This window comes from Entelurus aequoreus, linkage group LG17 (assembly GCF_033978785.1).
Source record: "Entelurus aequoreus isolate RoL-2023_Sb linkage group LG17, RoL_Eaeq_v1.1, whole genome shotgun sequence".
Classification (NCBI taxonomy): domain Eukaryota; kingdom Metazoa; phylum Chordata; class Actinopteri; order Syngnathiformes; family Syngnathidae; genus Entelurus; species Entelurus aequoreus.
In genome coordinates this window covers 12,461,058-12,473,656 of record NC_084747.1, presented here as the reverse complement: position 1 = coordinate 12,473,656, position 12,599 = coordinate 12,461,058, and the positions used below count along the sequence as shown (strand labels likewise).

General features: G+C 39.7%; 1 protein-coding gene across 1 annotated transcript; it reads left to right on the top strand.

Annotated features, from left to right (window-relative positions):
• The first annotated feature begins 8,190 nt into the window (after nucleotides 1-8,190).
• On the top strand, nucleotides 8,191-12,292 carry LOC133632406 (zinc finger protein OZF-like). Its single transcript, XM_062024811.1, has one exon. It carries the CDS (start codon nucleotides 8,477-8,479, stop codon nucleotides 9,773-9,775), a length of 1,299 nt encoding a protein of 432 aa, XP_061880795.1. The 5' UTR covers nucleotides 8,191-8,476; the 3' UTR covers nucleotides 9,776-12,292.
• Nucleotides 12,293-12,599: the final 307 nt, after the last annotated feature.

The window sequence follows — 12,599 nt, the reverse complement described above, 5'->3', positions numbered from 1 at the left end:
CTAAAAGAACTACTATCCCTTCCTTACACCCCTGGTTTGGGTTAAGATGTTTGTAATGGGGAAAGACGTTAATGTGTCTTGTTTTCATGTTTGCATTTAAGATAGTTGACATTTAGCATGATAGCTGTTAACTGGCGATTAGTGATGTTAAGTGTCTAAGATGGTAGTTATTGATTAGCAGTGCGATGAGGGCTTTCTGCTGGTGAGTGATTAGCACTACAGTTAGAGCCACCTATCGCTAGGTAGAAATGAGCAACAGTTTTATGTGAAACCATATTACTAACTGTCTGGTGTTTTACAGGATTCATGGAAGTTTATTGTCATAGCAGCACACGATACACATGAGATGGCACACAATTTAGTAGCACGTGAACAATAGGATTGGTCCTGGTGGAGATCTACACTCTTAGTGCTTTTCTTCTTTATTCAGAGTAATCATTTGACTTTCTAAAGGTTTTTAACTAAAACAACTAAGTGGGTCGAAAAATATTTGTGTTTTTTGTAGTGTTTAAAATGTATGATTTTTATCTTCGATGTTTGCCCTTTTTCTGGTCAGCCATCTGTCCTGTGCTTGTATATATTTTATTTTTATTTTCAAAGAGTAGTTGTCGAGTATTTGAGGATAAATACTTTTGCAAACCATTGCTGTAAAACAAGATTAAAATGCCTTTATTTTGGAAAAACAACTGCCGTGGAGTAGGAAAAGGAAGTTGGTGACTTCTAGCGCATGCGCAAATGTACTTGAAGCCAAGCAAAAAGACGAAGACCGCATGCTATGGTTGTTCGGAGATTTTTGGAATTCACGATCTTAAAGTCTTATGATTCACAGCAAATATAGCAACAAATATCTCAATTGGTATTTTCCAAAGCCACGAAACGTGCATTGAGTTTGGAGCGATATCTGAAGTGAAGATTGAAGACGTGATAGAAGATGGACGACTACTGCTATGCTAAGATGGCGACGTCCGCTAAAAGAGAACATGAAAGAGAATCAGCGCCACCAACGGAGAACAATCTGAAAAGCGAAGATGAAGGTGAGTGTGTTGCGTTCCCTCATTTGAAAGCTATTTGAATTCCAAGCCCTAAAAACAGAAATTAGCCGACTTTGTTGAACAATGTAAACAAAGAACCCCGATCCAAAATGGCGGAAATGTCTGTTAGAAGTTACCGCAGTAGTAAACAGTAGGCCAGCAACGATACTTGCTATAATCCTGCGTGAATCCGCCTTTATTAACCGTGATCCTGTGTTTTAATATTTTTCAATCAGCCTTTTTGTTTGTTTCTGCAAAGTTTCTCATCCTCTGATACAACATGTACTAAAAAACTTTTTGTTGAAAACATTTTTGAGTTTGTGGATAAAAACATTTTAGCCCTGAAATAATCATTAAACTTGTTTAATGTGTTGGTGCGCATTATTTTACAGTACCTCAAATTCAAACTGCACTTTAATGTACTTTTATTGAATATAAAACTGTTACCGTTACACCTCTAGTAAACACAATTATAGATATGAACAAAATGACAGTTGTCAGCTGTGAGCATATATTACCTCCATCAAACATGGCGGAAATGTCTGTTACAAGATACTGTGGTAGTAAACATACTTGCCAACCTTGAGACCTCCGAATTCGAGAGATTTGGGGGATGGGTTAAGTTGGTAGGATTATATTTATAGCTAGAATTCACTGAAATTCAAGTATTTCTTATATATATATATATATATATATATATATATATATATATATATATATATATATATATATATATATATATATATATATATATATATATATATATATATTAGGGCTGCAACTAACGATTCATTTGATAATCGATTAATCTGTTGATTATTACTTTGATTAATCGATTAATAATCGGATAAAAGAGACAAACTACATTTCTATCCTTTCCAGTATTTTATTGAAAAAAACCAGCATACTGGCACCATGTTGTGGACATTGGGGGTGCAGCATACACCAATAATGACACAGAAATGCATGGCAACTCCCTCCATCAGTGTGTGAATGTGTGTGTGAATGGGTGAATGTGGAAATACTGTCAAAGCGCTTTGAGTACCTTGAAGGTAGAAAAGCGCTATACAAGTATAACCCATTTATCATTATTATAAATGTAACTCATCAGAACTGAATCAGATATTGTACACGTTTCTGTTGTGAATAATAAAGGATTCATTTTAGGCTGCCTCTGAATAATAGCATGAAATATTCCAGCACCTTCATAACGTTTAGTTATACTAAAGCAGGGGTGGGCAATTAATTTTCACCGGGGGCCGCATAAGCAACCCGAGCACTGCTGGAGGGCCACACGACAATATTTCAATTACATTTTGCTCAATATTATTTTTGATATACCGTAAGATAAATAATAATGATGATAATAATTATAATAATCAATAATAATAATAATAATAATTTAATTTAACCTAACTTAACTTTATACAAAAGCAGATTGCTTTTGATGGTCACTTTATCCTGCATTATCCAACATTTTTCCCCATCAGATTTGGACAACCATCTGTTGTTAAAAATGGTTTTTAATCATATTTATTTTATATTGGTTTTATATGTAATTGTTTTTTCTTTTTATTCAGTCATTGGTGGAGCTAAGGATAATATTTGAATATTGTTTTTAGTATTGTTGTGCAGCACTTTGGAAACATTTTGTTGTTTAAATGTGCTATATAAATAAAGTGATTGGATTGTCACACCTGCCAGCTTGTCCCATTTCAGTCCTAACATGTCCAAACACGCATTTACCTCTGTGAACAAGTCATTACCTGTGGTTGTCTCTTTAATTGACTGCATGGCTGCCAGCTACTCCGTGATTTGAAAGTCTGCAGTTATCCCACGTAAGAAGAAGAGCAGCTGGGCGGTGTCACGTACATCACAGCTCTCATCCAAAGTTAGCGAAAAACAGTCCAAGTCTCCGGGCATATCAGCGCAACAGAGTCCAATAAGCACTCCTTAATAAACTCTCCGTCAGAAAACGCCTTACTTTTTCTGGCGCTTTTGTGAGAAATGACGAAACTTGTCCTGACGGCTGCATCTCTGGGGGTGTGAAATATGGCAAAAAGTCCTTGTTAGCTTTGCAGTTTTACCATCAACGCATCGGCCTCCCTTGCGCATGCTTCATCAGACACATTCCGGTATTTTCCCTCGTGTTTCTTCGTGTAGTGGCGATTAAAATGATATTCTTTAAACACAGCAAGCTGTGTACCACAAATTAAGCACACGGCTTTACCATTAATTTATGTAAAGAAATACTTGCCAGTCCATGTCTTGTTGAAAACACGCCATTCGTCATCAACTTTTCTTTTTTTTAGCGTCTCATCGCTTGTCTCTATGCACCTTCACTCACAGGTTCCCCCCGGACATACGGCATAAATAACACATTTCAAAATAAAAGCAGCACAGTTGTATTGCGCGCACGACATAGATGTTTTTTAAACTTTATTTTGTAATTTGTGATTGCGCCGTTCAATTTACTCACAATCGCACACGCGCATACGTCCACACGGAAGTAATACAAATAACGCTTTTCAAAACAAAAGCAGCACCGTTGTATTGCACACTCGACATAGATACTTTTGGAAATGTATTTTGTAATTTATGATTGGCCTCACGCGGGCCGGATGCGGCCCACGGGCCGTACAATGCCCAGGTCTGTACTAAAGTGTCACTCAAATCTAAATATATTTATATAGCTTTATCGGCCCGGCTACATTGATCCATTATGAAACCAACCTGAGATATTTCTGTCCGTTACGTTTATTTCGAAATTGGTAACCGTGCGTTTTCTCTCTCAAAATGGAGTCAAATGTGCCGGAGACACATTATCAGCCCCGCGTTGCAACAAAGGCATAACTAACGTTACTCACAAAAAAGCTGAACTCATGAATGCCTGTTGCCACTATGGACTTAAAAAGTTACGTACTGTGAGTTCTTCCCTTCATCCATGGCTCGAACATGTTTCCTTTTCAGGTGCTTCTGAAGCAATGTTGTACTTCCGTGCCATTTTGCAGGAAACGGTCTTCTTTGAAGTCTTTAAAGTGAAGTGTTCCCACACTTTTGACGACTTAGGTCGTACACTTTTCTCCATTGAAGCAATAACCTCAAGATGTTTCTCCGCTAAACTATCGGTAGTGTTTTCCTGCGTCATTTTTCAAATTTGTCCAGCAAAGGAGACGCCGTCGTCACGTGAGCTGCACATGACACATCATTGGCTAGCTTACGCCACCTCATGAGACGTAGCCTCACCGCCGCCCTGGCGCTGTTTTGTACAGTTTTTGTACTTATTTTGATTATTGTTTCTCAGCTGTTTGTAAATGTTGCAGTTTATAAATAAAGGTTTATAAAACAAAAAAACAACAACAAAAAAATAACCCCCCCCCCCAAAAAAAAGACTCCGCGCATGCGCATAGCATAGTTCCAAGGAATCGATGACTAAATTAATCGCCAACTATTTTGGTAATCGGTTTTAATCGATTTAGTCGATTAGTTGTTATATATATATATATATAAATAAAAATTATATATATATATATAAATAAAATAAATACTGGAATTTCTGTGAATTCTAGCTATATATATATATATATGTATTTTATATATATATATATATATATATATATATATATATATATATATATATATATATATATATATATATATATATATATATATGCATATAAATAATATAAATACTTGACTTTCAGTGAATTCTAGCTATATAAAGTATATATATGTACATGTATTTTATTATATATATATATATATATATATATATATATATATATATATATATATATATATATATATATATATATATATATATATATATATATATATATATATATACATACATACATACATACATACATATATATAAATAAAAGAAATACTTGAATTTCAGTGTTCATTTATTTACACGTATACACACATAACACTCTATTCATTGTTGTATTTGAAAGTGCAATGCTTTGCAGCCAGTAGCACAGCCTTTGAAGGAGCATAGGTATGGGCAGGGTAATATACTGGGTTGGAGTCAATAACCAGGCGAGGTGATGAAGTTAGGTCTCTTTACTTCATACTTCAGAACCGACTCCCACACTTGCCGTCAGGGTGCGTAATAGAATCAGAATCAGCTTTATTGTCATTACGCAGGGTAACGAGATTGAGGCCATTCCATACAGTGCGATAAAACAAGTGTACACTCTATACAGAGGGTGAAATGAATATGTACATGAATATCTACATGAAGCAGGGTGGTTGGTGGAATCTGTTATTGCACCGAAGAGAAGGCAGTTATGAGGGTCAATGGGGAAGTCTGTTCAGGGTGGTTATGGCCCTGGGGAAGAAGCTGTTTTTCAGCCTGTTCGTCTTGGTTTTAATGCACCTGTAGCGCTTCCCAGAGGGCAGCAGGTGGAACAGGTCAAAGCCAGGGTGGGTGCTGTCCTTGATGATGGCACTGGCTCTGTTGAGGCAGCGGGAGGTGTAGATGTCCATCAGAGAGGGGAGAGGGCGGCCGATGATCTTTTGAGCCGTCTTGACCACTCTTTGCAGCCTCTCCCTGTCTGCTGCAGTGCAGCTGCCGTACCATTCTGTAATACAGTAGGTCAGCAGGCTCTCGATGGACGAGCGGTAGAAGGTCAGCAGCAGGTCAGGCTTCAGGTTGTACTTCCCGAGGACTCTCAGGAAGTGTAGCCGCTGCTGAGCCTTCTTGATGATTGCTCTGGTGTTGACTGTCCAGGAAAAGTCGTTAGAGATGTGGACTCCAAGGTACCTGAAGGTGTGGACCCCCTCCACACGCTCGCCGTTGATGTAGAGGGGGTCAGGGTCGGTGCTGCTCCTCCTGAAGTCGACGATGATCTCTCTGGTCTTGCTGGTGTTGAGAGCGAGGTTGTTCTCCGAAGACCAGGCCGTCAGCTTCAGGACCTCCTCCCTGTAGGCAGCCTCGTCACCCCAGGAGATGAGCCCGACCACTGTGGTATCGTCAGCAAACTTGACGATAAGGTTGTCACTGTGGGCTGGACTGCAGTCATGGGTGTAGAGGCAGTAGAGGAGGGGGCTCAGCACACAGCCCTGTGGGGAGCCGATGCTCAACGTGCGGGTGGATGAGAGGTGGGGGCCAAGCCTCACATTCTAGGGTCGGTCCGTTAGGAAGTTCCTTATCCAGGCGTTTGTGAGAGGGGGGAGGCCAAGAGTGTCCAGTTTATTGCAGAGTCTGTCCGGGATTATTGTATTAAGGGCAGAACTATAATCCACAGAGAGCATCCAGACGTAGCTCTGCTGCTGCTCCAGGTGGTTCAGAGCAGAGTGGAGAGCAACAGCGATGGCGTCCTCTGTGGATCTGTTCGCCCGGTATGCGAACTGGTGGGGGTCAAAGTCTGGAGGGATATGGTCCTTGATGTGCTGGAGAACCAGTCTCTCGAAGAACTTCATGATTACCGGAGTGAGGGCCACTGGTCGGTAATCATTCAGGCTGGTGATGGGAGACTTCTTCGGCACCGGGATTATTGTAGATGACTTCAGGCTGGATGGGATGACTGCCTGAGCCAGGGAGAGGTTGAAGATCCTGGTGAGGGGGGGGGGGGGGGGGGGCGAGCTGGTGGGCGCACGCCCTGAGCACCTTTCCAGGTACTCCGTCTGGTCCGGCAGCCTTCCTGGGGTTCACAGCCAGGAGAACTCGTCTGACACTGTGCTCCTGTACAGTGAGTGGAGTGGTGCCGGAGCCCGGTGAAGGCGGGGGCAGGGCTGGCTACTTCCTTAACGTAAATGACCGCCATAACCACAACACCAGGGGGAGCTCCACTAACCACGTTAAACCCAGATTCCGAACTAACAAAGGTCTTAACTCATTCTCTTTCTATGCCACATCAATGTGGAATGCGCTCCCAACAGGTATAAAAAAAAGGGCATCTCTATCCTCCTTCAAAACCGCAATAAAAGTTCACCTCCAGGCAGCTACAACCCTAAACTAACACCCTCCCCGGATTGCTAATAATCAAATGTAAACAATCAAATGCAGATACTTTTTCTTATGCCTTCTGATCTGTCTTTTTCTCTGTCTCTCTCTCTCTCTCTCTCTCTCTCTCTCTCTCTATGTCCACTACTTGATGTCCATATCCCCCCCCCCCCCCACACCCCTGATTGTAAATAATGTAAATAATTCATTGTGATTATCTTGTGTGATGACTGTATTATGATGATAGTATATATGATAGTATATATCTGTATCATGAATCAATTTAAGTGGACCCCGACTTAAACAAGTTGAAAAACTTATTCGGGTGTTACCATTTAGTGGTCGATTGTACGGAATATGTACTTCACTGTGCAACCTACTAATAAAAGTCTCAATCAATCAATCAGTCCCGGGAGATTTCGGGAGAGGCACTGAAATTCTGGAGTCTCCCGGAAAATTCGGGAGGGTTGGCAAGTATGGTAGTAAATAGTAGGGATGCAACTGTACTCGCTATTAATCTGCACCGGAAAATCTGCCTTAATTTAAATAAATTGTGATATTAATCGAGATTGGATGGTATATAGTTTGTATTTTTTGTTTAGTACTTAGCAATACCGCTAATTAATTGATTTGCTTATCAGTCAGCTTCTAAAACTTGTAGCTCATCCTCCTTATATTCAGGCTAAAAAATATAAGGTTCTGGATCATAACTTGTCTCAAAGTATTCTTTGATGGCACTCGTGAAGTCTGCCTTTGTTTGTAATAGTTGGTGGTGTTGTTGAAGGAAATAGCGGACGTTGTGATGCATCTGTGAAGACAATGTGCCGCCGTTTGCTTAAAATGATGAAAATATGTAAATATTACATGTTATTATGAATGTGCCTGTTATTACATTACATATATACTTAAAGCGTGTATATAAAAAGTTGCTGGGTATTTTTTTAGAGTTTTTTTATAGAAGAAATAGAGTGCATCCCCATTACCTGCATTGTTAGCTGACTTTTGCTAGCGTTTATTTACGAGTTAGAATCAGTGATGGGCAGTAGTGCACAACAAGTAGCGACACTATGTAGCTTAACTACAGTTCCCAGTAGCGTGGTGTTAGCCGAGATCCTTTTTTGAACCCGTAGTTATACCGAACAACCCTACTACACACACATACAGTACATAGAAGAAAGTGTGTTTTTGTTGTTTGTGTCTTGCAGACGTCCAGCAGCTGATCGGTAATCCAGAAGAAGTTTCCCCTCAGTTAGGGGGGAGCTCCACTTTGAAGCAGGAGACTCCACAACCACCCTGCATTAAAAAGGAAGAGGAGGAACTCTGCATCACTCAGGAGGGAGAGTGTCTTCTAGGACGAGAGGAAGCTGATTACACCAAGTTTCCACTGAGTATTCTCTCTGTGAAGACTGAAGATGATGAAGAGAAACCACAAGTAGACAACCTCTTAGCTCCACTATCACATAGTGAGGCGAAAGACAAGTTTGAAGAACCTATGAGTAGGAAAACTGACTGTAAAGAACTTCCCCTTCAGCCTAAGGAGGGCAGCTCCACTTTGAAGCAGGAGGCTTCACAGCCCCCTCACATTAAAAAGGAAGAGGAGGAACTCTGCATCACTCAGGAGGGAGAGAGTCTTCTAGGACGAGAGGAAGCTGATTACACCAAATTTCCACTGAGTATTCTCTCTGTGAAGACTGAAGATGATGAAGAGAAACCACAAGTAGACAACCTCTTAGCTCCACTATCAGATAGTGAGGCTGAAGACGAGGTTGAAGTAACTTTGAGCAGCAATAAAGACTGTGAAGGTGATATGAGGACTCACACTGACAACAAACACTCTGAATGCTCTTCAAAGAAGAGAGGTAAAACATGTTTGAGCTGCTCAGTTTGTGCTAAAAGTTTTACTAAAAAGTGCCATTTGACTCGACACATGAGAACACACACAGGTGAAAAACCATTTAATTGTTCAGTTTGTGGAAAAAGCTTTTCTCAAAATTGCACTTTGACTGCTCACATGAAAACACACACAGGTGAAAAACCATTTGAATGTTTAGTTTGTGGCAAAAGCTTTGCTCTAAATAGCCGTTTGACTCAACACATGAGAACACACACAGGTGAGAAACTATTTAAATGTTTAGTTTGTGGCAAAAGCGTTTCTCTAAATAGCCGTTTGACACAACACATGAGAACACACACAGGTGAAAAACCATTTAATTGTTCAGTTTGTGGAAAAAGCTTTTCTCAAAATTGCCGTTTTGCTCAACACATGAGAACACACACAGGTGAAAAACCATTTAATTGTTCAGTTTGTGGAAAAAGCTTTTCTCAAAATTGCACTTTGACTGCACACATGAAAACACACACAGGTGAAAAACCATTTAATTGTTCAGTTTGTGGCAAAAGTTTTCATCGAAATCGCCGTTTGACTCAACACATGAAAATACACACAGGTGAGAAACCATTTAAATGTTTAGTTTGTGGCAAAAGCTTTTCTCAAAATTGCCGTTTGACTCTGCACATGAGAACACACACAGGTGAAAACACATGTAGTTGTTTAGTTTGTGGCAAAATCTTTTCTCGAAATAGCTCTTTGACCGAACACATGAGAAGACACACGGGTGAAAAACCATTTAACTGTTCGATTTGTGGTGAAAACTTTTCTATTAAGAGCCATTTGACTGAACACATGAGAACACACACAGGTGAAAAGCCATTTAGTTGTTCAGTGTGCTGTAAAAGGTTCGCACATAATGCAGCCGCAGCAAAACACATAAGAACACACAAGGGTAAATAGTCAATTAGCTGTTTAGTTTGTGGTATGTTGCTCATATGTGGTGACATCCACCCTACCCAGGACCTCCTCACTGCTTCTTTCACAAATATCTGAGGTATTCATACAAACTTGGATTATTTGGAGCATAATCTTATGTACTCATGACTAGGGATGATACTCAAAACCGGTTTTTCCGGTTGTTCGATAAGAAAAGAACCGAGTCCTCGGACTCGAATCCATTTTTGAGAACCGGTACCCGTTATCGAGACCACTATAGTAAAGAAAAAGAGTTGGTTCTTTATTCGAATCCCTCGGAACGACTCCCGTCCCAACCAGAAATGCCCCGTGGGACATCACAAGAAATGACGTCACGTAGCTCAGTCATTAGGCGCAGATACCGAAAGCAGGAAAAACAATGTACCGCGCTCCAAGGTGTAATAAAGTTCAAAACAAAAGGTATAATCCGATGAATAACTTTACTGAGAGATTTGAGCAGAGTACAAACACATGACCAACACTTTTACGACCAACCGGAAACATAGCAACCAGGCTAGCAACGCACCTCCTTTACGGCAGCTGTCGCAACGTTCTTAAAACAACCGCAGCACATACATATATATACAACATATCTCCCTTTTTTAACTTTTGTTTTTCTTTCCTTGTAAACAAAACAAAATCACACTGTAGATGTGTTGTCTGTCTAATTATAAATAATGCAGACGAGGCGTGTTGGCTGAGTTCTTGACGTTTACTTTCACAGCGTGGCAACATGCAACACTTTTCGGGGCTACCGCGCATGCTCGTCACTCCCGTTGCATGCTGGGTAGTGTAGTTGTTATATTCCCTAGCTCATAACATCACATCTTTCCCCCTTACAAAGAAATAATGTTAACTCAATAAAGTGTATTTCTTTTTTTAGCTTTAACTTTTCATTTTTTAGCATTGTAACCACATTTGCAAACAACTTTTCTCTTCGTAGAATTTTCTTTCAATAAAGAAATAAAGTGCAAAAATGTCAAAGCATCATAACAAACAGTTATGTCAAATAGCAGCAGAATTGCACTTTTTGGAGAGCTGTATTATTTTCAGTTTTGTGCCCAAGGGACTGATTTTATTCAACACTATATTATTATTTATACACCTATAGTGATCACAGAGACAGGTTGTTTTTGTGTTACTGTATATATTTGTTTTTCTGAAAAATCCCACTTAATATACTTTGGGTAACAACAGTCAATATGTTTTTTTTGTTTTTTTTTTAGGGGGGTAACAGTCAATATTTATTTATTTATTAGATTTAATTTTTTTCTTATATAATAAAAGTTAGCTTTTGTTAAACCAAATATTGTGTGTTTTTTTCCATATACAACAACCTATCTGGACTCGATAAGAGAATCGATAAGGAATCGGTTCGATAAGAGGATTCGATAATAGGCTCGAACTCGATAATTTCTTATCAAACATCATCCCTACTCATGACCCCATGTCTTCTCTGTATCTGAAACCTTCCTGAACAGTAAGATAGATGATGCTTCAAGTGCTTGGTTACTCCTTCTTCAGTCCAGGGACCTGGGGCCTCATGTGTCAAGTTTGTGTACGCTCAAAAACCTGCACTACACCCTTTTTCACTGCAAAGTTGAGATGTATCAAAACTGACGTTGACGCATAAGTGATGCTGGGTAACTGTTTGTATAACAAACTGCCAACTTTTACTCTTCAGACTGAGTGATGTGCAAATCAGAGACATATGAACAATTAACCCCCAACACCCACAACCCAACCCCCACCTCTCGACATTCGGGCATCACAGGTTTAATCCAGCCCGCGAGATGAGTTTGCCAAGTGTAAAATTCAGCCGCATTTTTTAATGAAAGAAACTGCTGTTCTAATTGTGTACACTGGATGTCGCAATAGCAATTCTGTTAGGCAAGCAAATAGTTTAAACCGGGGCGAGCAAGTATACCAAGCAAGAGGTACACGGTAAAGCGGGGCTGTGACTCCTCCCCCTCCACCCAACAGGAGTAAAATAAGCAATCAGTAACCCCACTTAAAATGCAGCATGAGACACTGCACACTGATATAGTTCTGTGAAAATGATTGTCTTCTGTGCAAATGTAAAGAAAGTGAACAGTGTGTGATTTACTGCAATACTGTCAGTCTTTTAACTTTTTATTTGTGCTTTGTTGAAATTGTTCACACATTGCACTGCTTTTATTTTTCTATCAATACACATTATGTCTGGAAGACAGGAAGTAACTCAACACTCTTGAATAGTTTCTACCTCAGTTTGTATGGTTTGTTGAGTTAGCACAGGATTAATATGTGGAAATGACAAATGAGGTAGTTGATAAATAGAATAGTTTTTATTCATGCTTTATTTTGTTTTTTGTTCAATCCTAGATGGGTTGTGACTTAAAGTTTAATTGCTTTGTAGAAACACTGAGATTAAGTCTAAATTCATTGTGTTCTTCAAGGTGTTTCTAAAAATGCACCATTTGTTTCCTCTAAATGTTTAACTAATTTGAAGTGTTTTGTCAAGAGGATTATTTGTGATATGTACATTTTCAGAATGTGCTTGTTCTATTTTGGGCCGAAGTAAAATAAAGAAAACAATCTAAAGTTGTCGTGGTCATATTTTTGATGAAGTGGCGACTTGTCCAGGATGTACCCTGCCTTCCGCCCAAATGCAGCTGAGATAGGCTCCAGCGAATCCCTGCTACCCCAAAAGGGAAAAGCGGTAGTAAATGGATGGATGGATGGATTTTACCCGTCCGGCCCACGTGGAAATAGATTTTCCTCCATGCGGCCCCTGAGCTAAAATGAGTTTGACTCCCCTTGTACGAAA

Bases quoted from the DNA above. Each gene is read 5' to 3' on its own strand.
- LOC133632406 (XM_062024811.1), top strand. From the start codon at position 8,477: ATGAGTAGGAAAACTGACTGTAAAGAACTTCCCCTTCAGCCTAAGGAG.